At 36.9% G+C, this 12,931-nt stretch overlaps 1 protein-coding gene across 1 annotated transcript in view; it reads right to left on the reverse strand.

The window, feature by feature from the left end:
- The window catches only part of LOC144963906 (integrin beta pat-3-like), a 62,763-nt gene extending 51,321 nt beyond the window's left edge, over positions 1–11,442 (reverse strand). Inside the window, exons 1-2 of the mRNA XM_078897852.1 lie at positions 11,191–11,442; positions 1,370–1,708 (exon numbers count right to left, since the gene is read on the reverse strand). Of these exons, the coding sequence (XP_078753978.1) occupies positions 1,370–1,433 (64 nt within the window). The 5' untranslated portion in view covers positions 1,434–1,708; positions 11,191–11,442. The remainder of the gene's footprint in view (positions 1–1,369; positions 1,709–11,190) is intronic.
- Between the last annotated feature and the right edge of the window lie 1,489 nt (positions 11,443–12,931).

Below are 12,931 nucleotides of genomic sequence, written 5' to 3' on the forward strand. Positions count from 1 at the left end.
TTACCGTCAATGTTGCATATCCAAAAAAAAGTAAAATCTTGGTACCTTCTTGACATGGTAGACTGCCTTGTGTATTCAAAGGTCTTAATAATGATCATAATAAGAAATGAAGTGAGTAAAAAATGCCAGAGGACAATAAAAACTAGAGCATTTATACCGCGCAATATCCACTAAACGTGCTCAAAGCCCTTTACAAGGGATCCTGACCAACAGCAACACTTAACATGAAGGACGGGACATGACGCCTGTTAGGCGATATTACAATTCTTTTTGGACAGAGACAACGCTGTTAACGGCCCGGTATTAATTTTACACGTGAGTACGGTGAGAGAAAAAAGTGAGTAAAGAGCCTTTTCCACACTATTGTCCCCTATCGGGAATGAGATTAGCGGAAGAGTAGCGTCATCCATAGTCTGTGACGTCACCGGCGGAAAAGTGACGTCACAGACTATGGGTGACGTCCAATCAAGGGACGCTACTCTTCCGCTAATCTCATTCCCTATTGGGGCCTTTACTTTGGAGAGCTCAGTTTTCTCAAACTTTTTTTTCAATCTACTAGAGAAACGCTAGTGTGTCTCCGATCGTACCCATCGCTCGACCTTCATGTTTTAAGTGTTGGTGTTGTATAAATAGAATGAAGTTGACGTCACTCTGGTCTTTGTTATTGCTTTTCACCATCCACGTTCATGAGTAATACTCACTAAATTGTATTAACAAATTAAAAGTTCATGGTTACACATAGTTTTGTGTGTTGGTCAGTTATACTTCCGGATGGCGATGTTATGAACTTCTAAGCCAAGCGCATACTATCTATAGATAGAAGAGCTAAGAAGCTCATAACATTGCCATCCGGAAGTAAAACGGACCAACACACAAAGCTGTGTGTAAACATGAACGTTTATAGTCAGGTTACTACGGTGTAGTGAGAACTACTAATAAACGCGGATGGCAATAAACAATAACAAAGACCAGAATTACGTCAACTTCATTCTATCTATAGGGAACCCCTTCTTAAACGAATGCACGGAGCACATTAAGTGGATATTGTGCAATATAAAGACTCACTTTTTTGTTTACCTATATTATCAGGACATAATAAACAGTCCTCGTCTATAGATAGAATGCGCTTGGCTAAGAAGCTCATAACATTGCCATCCGGAAGTATAACGGACCAACACACAAAACTGTGTGTATCCATGAACGTTTATAGTCGGGTTAATACAGTTCAGTGAGCATTACTCATAAACGCGGATGGCAAAAAACAATAACAAAGACCTGAGTGACGTCATCTTCGAACTATCTTTACACTCAGTATTTTAAACAGAAAAGGCCAGTTTTAAAAATATTCTCAAAAGAAAAAAAGTCTTACCTTGAAATAATGCTCCAATCACCACGAAAAGCAATAATAAAACACAACCTTTAAACCGCCACATCCTCACCAGAACAATGGGAAATGAATCGAGATAATCCAGAGTAAGTTACAATCTTCACTGTCTTGTAAAATTTGAAAACTAGTAACATCCTCTTTCGAATGTTTACTCTTTCCGGGTCTCGATGCACGAGCATCCACACATACGCATTGGCGACGTCAAGAAAAGCGGCAGCTTCTTGCTAATCATTGTTGAAACGGAAACAAACACACTTCACATTTTTGGGCTTGAATCTCAGTTAGTATATTATTATAGCTTCGATCCTGAGTAACTTGAAACTAATGTAAAGAGCAAGGGCGATATCTTTATACTGGGTCATAGTAATGATATGAAACACACTCATACAAACATTTATTAACACGATCACACAACACACATACACATCCATACACAGATATACGCATACACATACATACGTACCAATGTATGTGAGTGTGAGTATAGTGAGCACTTTAGATTTCGACTCAGAGTAAGGAGACTCTTGAGTCTAGAAATAGGATAAGGATGCACTTAAACACACACACAGACACACACACACACACACACACACACACACAAACACACACACATAAACACACACTACCTTTATTTACTGACGAAAGACATATTTTCATTTTTGTCAAAATACTTTTACCTCAAGTCAGCATCGATCTCCGAAGATTGCCTCCAATTTTGATTTTTGAAAAGTTTGAAAGTACTAGATTAAGGAGCAGGCACTGGTATAAGATAACGATTTTTTAAAATGTGTCTAAAACAGTGCCAGATAAATCAGAAAGAACCCCCCCCCCCCCAAACATAAAAACAAAACAAAACAAAACAAAACAAAAAACAAACAAAAAAATCCCCCCAAAAATCCAAAACAAAAACCACCCCAAAAAACAAAACAAAACAAGACAAAAAACAACAACTAAACAACAATAAAAGAACTGAAAAAAAGTACCAAAAAAAAGTACAAAAATCGTAAACAAAAAAGCATCCTGATATTTTGGGTTGTTATTTTTCTTGTATTTTTCTCTTTGATTTGTCTGGCACTGTTTCATACACATTGTATCATACACATCAAATGTAAATACTGTGTTTTGTCAGATGAAGGCAGAATATCTAGTCTGACCAAACTGCCGTAATATGGAAAAACACTTACTTGAAAATTTAGCCAGAAAACTCGTTCGTCAAATATCGATCGATCTAAATGACCCTAATCTTGACAAAAACTCTCAAACCTGGGACTTCGCAGATCCAGGTTTGAGAGTTTTTGCCAAGATGAGGGTCCATTAAATCGATCGATATTTGAAGGACGAGTTTTCTGGCCAAAATTTTAAATATGGGTTTTTTTTTCAGAGTACAGCAGCATAGACATTGACTCGGCCTCTCGACTATCTGACAGTTTCTGTTGGGTTTACAGTCATGATAGATGTGGGCACGTGGTGTTTGGAAGCGTTAAAACACTGCTAATGAACGGTGAAAGCTGCCTGGTCAATGGGCCAGCGTTTTATTTACTAACGTCTTAAACAAGTCAAGGTAACAAATAGATAGATGTGGTTCGGTGGTGGTAAACTTTCCTGTTGTGTCTACATAACGAGAGTTTTGATCCCTGGCATGACGGGATTTATGTAGTAAATTTGATCAATGTTTTAATGTTTAAAAAAATATGATGTAATGTAAAATAAAATAAATATTCCCTTTATTCATCTCATAAGGAAAATTCGCCATAAGGTCGAAGAGCTGCACATACGAGATGGAAGTCGGTTTGGACGAATTCAATCCCTCGTGGGGGCGGGGACGTACACTCCTCTAAGCTTGGTGAGAAGTTGCCAGGCTTTATTACCAGTAAGAGGAGACATTGGGTGGCTGCGAATCGGCTTCGGTCGAGGAGCTGCCTAACGGCAAGTGCGCTTCATCGGTGGGGTTTTCTACCTGTCCAACATGTACCCGCTGTGGGCAAGAACCTGAGACGGCAGAGCATCTAGTCGAACGGTGTGTTGTGACGATGCTACCCGGTGGGGTTGCGACGGTGCACGAATGCGGACCAGACTTTGCTGATTGGGTCGATCGTCATAATGGGGAGCTCTTTTCAATTAAATATTAGTAAGTGTTATTATTTGAAAATTATTGTCCAATAATACCTGTATTTACATAAAAAATGAACTGTTACTCCTCGAAAAATTACTGCTTTTCCTTTTAAAAACACACTACAGCATGTCACCACATCACAATACTAATCACCCCCCAATTAATAACAAACACACCGGAACAAGAAATAGGGACACACATATCAACAAAACGAACTACGGATTTATCGTCAGCCGAAGAGGCGCGACAAGAACTGAAAGGATAGTCCTAACGAAATACAATGTGAGTGTCCTTATATACGTATATATATATATATATATATATATATATATATATATATATATATATATATATATATATATATATATACACACACACTGAAAGTCAAGATAAACTGGCCAGAGCTTAACCGTCAATAGCATCGTAACAACGTGCCAAGCCTAAAATGCCGACTATAGTGTAAAAGCCAATAAAATTGTAAACGAATTGTCAGAAAATATGTAAAATTAACACTTTTTAAAATACATTTAACAAAGCCACAAAAGAGAGCAAAAATATAGACAGCTCAAAATAAGTGAAAAATTTCATTTCTTTGTTTGTAAAGGAGACAGACGGTTGCTACGTGAAATTCATAGCCCATTACATCCTATTGGGAAGAAACATGACATAATACGGTAAACATAGCACCATACACCATATCACATTTTAATCTGAAAAAAAATCCTTTCTATTCAAGGAACACCATATGGTGGTAAGGCTTCAAAGAGCGGTTGTTCAAAAATCACCGACGAAAACAAGTTTAAACTTTCGTTTGCTCATAGACCGTAAATATTATGGCGCCGGGTAGGTGATCTTTATAGATAGTATGTGTTTGGCTAATAAGCTCACAACATTGCCATCCAGAAGTATAACGGACCAACACACAAAACTGTATGTAACCATGAACGTTTATAGTCAGGTTAATACAGTTTAGTGAGAATTACTCACAAACGTGGATGGCAAAAAACAATAACAAAGACCTCAGTGACGTCAACTTCGAACTATCTATACTGCTAAATGATTGAAAGAGATCTTGAGTTGTGGCTGCGTGTCAGGTATAGGCTAGTATGGGCCCGTATAACCATCGCACAGTCCTTTGCATAGAATCAGAATTTTAAGAGTCTATTCAAAACGCATTGAACTAAATAATTATTCTAGACATTAGAAAACCAATTAGATCATGGGTCAAAAAAAAATAATTGAGCTTTTATATAGCGCAATATCCACTAAACGTGCTCAAAGCGCTTTACAAGGGGTCCCAGGCCAACAGCAACAATTAACATGTAGGACGGGACATGACGCCCATTGGGCGATATTACAATTTTTTCGGACAAAGACAATGCTGTTAACGAACAGGTACTCATTTTACACCTGAGTACGGTGAGAGAATGTGAGTAAAGAGCCTTCTCCAAGGACTCAACTATGCGCCGAGCGCGAGGCTAGAACCCAGGCCCTTCCGATCCGAAAGCGAGTGTCATACCACAAGACCACATAGCCGCAAAAGGCTCAAACAAAAAAAAAAAACAAACAAAAAAGGGAAATCTACAAATCAAAATTTGCGAATTACGTGCCAAATCTTGTCCTCATTGACGGCTCCATAACAGCACTTGTATAGATAGTATGCACTTGGCTAAGAAGCTCACAACATTGCCATCCGGAAGTATAACGGACCAACACACAAAACTCTGTGTAACCATGAGCTTTTATAGTCTGGATAATACAGTTTAGTGAGAATTACTCATAAACGCGGATGGCAAAAACAATAACAAAGACCTGAGTGACGTCAACTTCATTCTATCTATACCATAGCGTTACCTTGCACAAAATGCGAACTCGATTTTCAGGCAACATAGGGTACTTAAATTCTTCTAGAAGGATAAGGTAAGATTCCATAAGGCATGGCCTAATTCAGATTTTCTGTTAAGACAACACTTTGTTTTATGGCTCTTTGGGCATGTCACTTTGGGATGAGTTATGCAATCAGAATGACATCCAAACGGTTTTGGAGCTTTAAGCGGTTTTAAAAACACATCAACTGTAGCACTGATACATTCAATAAGTTCTCGTGAGCGTGAAGGTGGAGAGAGAGAGAGAGAGAGAGAGAGAGAGAGAGAGAGAGAGAGAGAGAGAGAGAGAGAGAGATAGCATACCCATTATTGAAAGAAACTTTACTAGATTAATTGTTTTTGTTAGTGGCGCATTGTTTTAGTCAGTCACCAATGAAAATTTAATTCTTATTGTATTAATATAGCTAGTTATCTCACAGCATATTCTTGTCCATTGTCTTTTTCAAATGAATTAAATTTGATCCAATAAAAAAGCAATAGAGGGAAAAAAACACATGAACAATAAGATGAGTTTTGTGCTCTTCAACTTACTTTGTGCAATTGCGCTTACATTTGTACTCTGTGAAATTGTGGTTGTTTTTTTTTTAAATCACACCCCATTTGGGTAAACATGTATAAATCTTACTCAAATTCGTATGTCATTCCTGGAATTTTCTAAATTTTCCAATGTTGTATGAATTCTTTCGAACAGGAATAAAGTTATGAGCTGTTAATCGGCCATGTGGTCTAGTGGTATGACACTCGCTTTCGGATCGGAAGGTCCTGCGCATAGTTGAGTCCTTGGAGAAGGCTCTTTACTCACATTCTCCCACCGTACTCAGGTGTAAAATGAGTACCTGACCGTTAACAGCGTTTATCTGTCCGAAACAATTGTAATATCGCCTAAAAGGCGTCATGTCCCGTCCTACATGTTAAATGTTGTTGTTGGCCAGGGACCCCTTGTAAAGCGCTTTGAGCACATTTAGTGGATATTGCGCTATATAAAAGTTCAATTTTTTATTTTTTTAAAAATCAATGGCACGCCCACAAACGTTTCATGTCTTTCGTCTTAAATTTAAATAGTTGACAATGCTTTGCAATAGACATGGGTAGACAGTAATCAACTCTTATATTCCGTTTCGGGCTACATAACCCGGGTTAAAAACCTGCTTGAATGCGTCTGATGACTGTAACTTGACTAATGTTGAGTTCATCACTTATTAGGCGACGAGCTGATATTTCTTAACATATATTATTATCTGAAGTGGTCTTTGTGTGATGTAAACGGTCAAGTGTATTTATTACTGTCATCCCACAACACTGTATCTTTTTCCTATAAGAACAACACACTAATACGTTACAGTTAATAACTTACATTAATTAAATAATTAAGCCAGAACAAACACTAAATTAAGAGATTCAATGAGAAACAAGTCGGCCTAAATTAAAAGATAACCGTCCAAAAACAAATAAAAAAACAACCAAAAAAAAAACAAAACAAAACAAAAAACCCAGACAAAAACAAAAACAAAAACAAAACAAGAACTGACAGAAACAAAACAAAAAAAAAGAACTGACAGAAACAAAACAAAAACAAATCCCCCCCCCCCCCAAAAAAAAAAAAGAGTCCCAAAGACCCCCCCCCCCCCCCAACAAACGAACAATAACAAAAAAAGAAAAGAAAAGAAAACAGACCAAAAAAAAAAAGAAACAACCAAAAACAATAAAAAAATACGCCACAAAAAAAAAAAAACAACAAAAAAACAAACAAAAAAACAAACAAAAAAAAAAAACAACAAAAACAAACAATAAACAAAACAAAACATTTTATTTGATTATAATATTGGGTGAACCAACAAGTCACGGGCCCAAACTTGGATGTCTTGGGCGGCACGGTGGCTCAGCGGTACGGTGTCGCGTCTTGTCACAAAAGTCAAGCAATTTTTAGTATGGTCAGTGTCCGAATGAGTGACATTTATCGATGTTGTATCATTGGGTCAGGCTCTTACGCAGATTATTCCACTCGACTCAGGTGTGAATGAGTACCTGGCTACATTCAGTGAAAGATATTGTAAGATTGTTTGTACAAAAAAAGACCACTTACAGGCGGATGAAATGAAAATACGGTTTCATATGGCCTGCTGGGGGAATAAATGAACGTTGTGAAACGCATTGAACATTGTAGTCCTTGGAAATGCTCTATAGATAGTATGCGCTTGGCTAAGAAGCTCATAACATTGCCATCCGGAAGTATAACGGACCAACACACAAATCTGTGTGTATCCATTAACGTTTATAGTCGGGTTAAAACAGCTCAGTGAGCATTACTCATATACGCGGATGGCAAAAAAAAAAAAACAATAACAAAGACCTGAGTGACGTCATCTTCGAACTATCTATATAAATGTTTATATGCATTTTATTTTATAAGTGTTGGTGCATAATAAATGACTTCTAATAGACGGCGGTATTGTATGAAATGGATGGAAACAAGATGGTTCCATATGCCCTGCTGAACAGAGATAAATGAAATACTGCGGAGCGCATCGAGCAAGATAAATCCCTGGAAACGCTCTATATAAATGCTCATTTGTATATTCATTTATTTTCATAACTACTAGTTAACTACCTAAACCGTGGTCAATGTCATTGGGAAACTTGGTCTAAACGGAAAATGTACTAAAGATTAGAGATATATTATATGAAATTTATGTGGCGGATTTTCACGGAATCACGACGGTAACTATAAAAACAGCATTTCATAATTTTTTCTCCCATCAGCCTAGGTGGAACCAATAAATACCTACATCTTAAATCCTTTCAGTACCAGAACCCTCACTACATCCGTCAATATCTATAACCAGGTACTTACTCACACCTGGGGAATAGGGTGTGTAAAGTGCCCTACCCAATGACGCAACGTCGCACCAGGGTTTTTCATTTTGTTGTCATCTATCCAGTTCTAACAACGATCAACATCGCTTTAATTTTGTTGTAAGACGGTAGACACCACAATCGAGCCACCGATGCGATTACGTATCTCTTATTTTCACCGGATGTAGCCTTCGTAAACTCATAGTCTGACTTTGAAAAAAAAACACATTACGTCACAATATAAGTCTACGATCACCAAATAAAAAGAAGAAATTTTAAATGCGTCCGCCACATACAATACAAACAACAAAATACATAATATGGATAGAATGAAGTTGACGTCACTTAGGTCTTTGTTATTGTTTTTTGCCATCTATGTTTATGAGTAATTCTCAATAAACTGTATTAACCAGGCTATAAAAATTCATGGTTACACATAGTTTTGTGTGTTGGTCCGTTATACTTCCGGATGGCAATGTTGTGAGTTTCTTAGCCAAGCTCACACTCTAAAGATAGAATGAAGTTGACGTCACTCAGGTCTATGTTATTGTTTTTAGCCAGCCATTTTTATGAGTGGTTCTCACTAAATTGTATTAATCATAGTATAGATAGTATGCAGATGACGTCACTCAGGTCTATGTTATTGTTTTTAGCCAGCCATTTTTATGAGTGGTTCTCACTAAATTGTATTAATCATAGTATAGATAGTATGCAGATGACGTCACTCAGGTCTATGTTATTGTTTTTAGCCAGCCATTTTTATGAGTGGTTCTCACTAAATTGTATTAATCATAGTATAGATAGTATGCAGATGACGTCACTCAGGTCTATGTTATTGTTTTTAGCCAGACATTTTTATGAGTGGTTCTCACTAAATTGTATTAATCATAGTATAGATAGTATGCAGATGACGTCACTCAGGTCTATGTTATTGTTTTTAGCCAGACATTTTTATGAGTGGTTCTCACTAAATTGTATTAATCATAGTATAGATAGTATGCAGATGACGTCACTCAGGTCTATGTTATTGTTTTTAGCCAGACATTTTTATGAGTGGTTCTCACTAAATTGTATTAATCATAGTATAGATAGTATGCAGATGACGTCACTCAGGTCTATGTTATTGTTTTTAGCCAGACATTTTTATGAGTGGTTCTCACTAAATTGTATTAATCATAGTATAAACATTCAAGGATACACACAGTTTTGTGCCTCGGTACGTTATTTCCAGCAGGCGAATGTTGTGAGCTTTTTGGCTAAGTGCAAAGTATCAATAGTTGCTCATCTTGAATTAAAGGGGTTTTTTTATCCAAAGAAAGAAACAAATGGGCATGATCTATAGATATTTCGAAGATGACGTCACTCAGGCCTTTGTTATTGTTTTTGCCATCCGCGTTTGTGAGTTGTTCTCACTAAACTGTATTAACCAGACTATAAAAGTTCATGGTAACACAGAGTTTGTGTGTTGGTCCGTTATACTTCCGGATGGCAATGTTGTGAACTCCTTGGCCAAGCGCATTCTATCTATATTACATTTCCATGTGCTCTTGGTCATTGGTCACATTGCAAAATGTGCTCAAAGTAACCAACATAGTGAAAAGTGCTCACATATTTTGAACTATCTGTCATTACGATTGGTCATTTTATTCAGCTTGAGACATGGGTATGCTAACACTAACAACTTTCTTAAACAAAGCAGCGTGTTTACATTTCTGAAGAAATATACAATCGTTGGACAGCAACAAATATTGTGATTGATGACCTGGTTTGGACGAAAACATAAATATAGATCGCTCCCATTGACCTTGTATTGTACATAAAAACCAGATACTTTTCCTTCCACATTTGGGTTGTAAATCGATGGAAGCGGTTGGAATATCTCCTGAAAGTGATTTGTGTGTACGATTTAATGGTACAATCAATGGGATCCTTAATTTGTTTCCTTGAGCACTTCTTACGGCAACTCACTTTTCACATCTTTCTGGGGATCGTCACCGTGTATTGTAATGTGATTTTCAGGGAAATGTCAGGCTCTAGATATTATGCGCTAGGCAAAGAAGCTCACAACATTGCTATCCGGAAGTGTAACGGACCAACACACAAAACCGTAAACGTAACCTTAAACGTTTATAGTGTGGTTAATACATTTTAGTTAGAATTACTCATAAAAGCGGATGGCAAAAAAAACAAACATACAACAAAACACACACACACACACACACACACACACACACACACAAACAAGAAAACAAAAACAAAGACATGAGTGACGTCAACTTCGATTTATCTATAAGTTAACCAATGCGGTTACGTGCGGTCTTGTGGTATGACTCTCGCTTTCGGATCGGAAGGTCTTGGGTTCGAGCCTCGCTCTTTATTCACATTTTCTCACTGTACTCAGCTGTAAAATGAGTACCTGACCGTTAACAGCGTTGTCTTTATCGGAAAAAAATGTAATATCGCTTTCCAGTCACCATGTCTCGTTATGTACGTTACGTGTTGCTGTTGGTCAGGGACCCCTTGTAAAGCGCTTTGAACACGTTTTATTGGATATTGCACTATAATATAAAAGTTCACATTCATTTGTATTGATATTGAATGTCTCATTGGTAACCAGCTCCAGCTTGTAACACGCGGGACCAATCTAAATTACAATAGATTACTCTTGTTTGTTGTTTACATTTATTTGGGTTAATAATATACGTAAGTGGTTGGGAATCTTTAAGCTAAATAAAAATATGATGATACACTAATACATACAAACACACGCACACACACACACACACACACATATATATATATATATATATATATATATATATATATATATATATATATATGTGTGTGTGTGTGTGTATATACACCGTCTCTCTCTCTTTCTCTCTCTCACACACACACCCAACACAAACAAACACACGTAGACGCACACACACACACACTTTCTCACACACCAGGTTTCCCAAAGCAAAGACGCAGTAGAAATCAATTCTCATGAAGTTTTCTAATTTTATGAAATTTAAAGGAGCAAACAGAATTCCTTTATATATAAGCACTTTAAAACACAAACATCTTAGTTTTATTATATTTATAAAGTTTGAAACACAAAAGTTCCCGGAAATGAATTTATAACACTTGAATTAATTTTCCACAGAACGGGTTAATAACCGACATATATCACATGCTTTAATGTTGTTATTAGAATTGCTAACACACTCCAATCCAGCACAGGCAACACACATGAGTGCACATTACACATAGTGCTAATTATCATTAATTAATAGTAATCAAACCACAATCTGTTTTTCAGAGCACTGGGACTACTCGCTTAAAGGTTGATGTCCACTTTCTCTCTCTCTCTCTCTCTCTCTCTCTCTCTCTCTCTCTCTCTCTCTCTCTCTCTCTCTCTCTCTCACTCTCTCTCTTTGTGAGATTAGATAGACCATTTAGTAATATTGTCATGAGGAAAAGAGTGCTGCTGGCGTTATTATTTACTCCTGATTCCTGTTCTTGTTTTTGGTTTTGATCTTGTACGCCTTCTTGTTCTGGTTTTTCTTGTTGTATTTTATTTAATAACCATTTGGAATAAAAATATACAAAATAAGATTTCATTTATGATAACATGTATCAATGTATATATAAAAAAGGAAATTATACTTACATGGAATATACTTTTTCAATAAACAAATCTATTCATAATCGAGGAAAAGTTTTGTGATTCCTTCAAAAATTGGAAATATAATGATAAAAGTTACTCCGGGGACTTCAGTGAAAAACTTCTTAACTTCCTTCCAGTAATCCTAATTTTAGTGGACTCCTAGACTAAACCTCTGTATACTGACAGAACGCGCTTTTAACATGTTGGCCTGAAAACTGTCACTTCAACCATTGATCGACTAAAATGGCCCCCAACGCGTCAAAGTCTAAAATCGGAGAACTCTTTGGGATTTTATGACTAGATGATTTTGAGGCTCATTTCAATCGATCGATATTTGAATAAAAAAAGTGTTCAGGCTAAAATGAAAGATATGTGTTTTATCAGAGAACGACTGTAGCCGACCTAATGTCCTTTTATAAGCCTAAAAGTGACACAAATGGCCGACACGCCAATTAGGCCACTGTAGGTGGTCATCGGACAGGGACTGAGTCTTTTTCTATGTCGTCATCATCATCATCATCATCATCATCATCATCATCATCATCATCATCATCGTCGTCGTCGTCATCATCATCACTATCATCATCGTCGTCATCATCATCATCCTTGTCATCATCATCATCAGTCTTCGTCGTCGTCCTCGTCATCATCATAGTCAACACAGTTCAGTGAGAATTCCTCATAAACGCGCATGGCAAAAAACAATAACAAAGACCTGAGTGACGTCAACTTCATTCTATCTATACATTCGAGTTCCAGTAGCTCGCTCATCCCGACATAATGCCGCTTTGAGACGTTAGCTCACATATGTTTGATGATTACATTTGTTATTTGTGTTGCTTTATCCAGGGCGTATTGTATTAGATACCCTTTTTCTTTTTGAAATTAAAACCGAGAGCTTGAATAATTATGCTATGGTTATTTTCTTGTTATCTTTCTTTGGGAGCTGCCAAGCTTTATTTTTTAATACCATTTTACAGTCCACAGTTTTTAAGGGCTTAATATTTACTTTAGCATTAACATTGTTGTTATATCAC

This window comes from Berghia stephanieae, chromosome 2 (assembly GCF_034508935.2).
Source record: "Berghia stephanieae isolate SIO BIC M18660-M18661 chromosome 2, UCSD_Bste_1.3, whole genome shotgun sequence".
Taxonomy (NCBI): domain Eukaryota; kingdom Metazoa; phylum Mollusca; class Gastropoda; order Nudibranchia; family Aeolidiidae; genus Berghia; species Berghia stephanieae.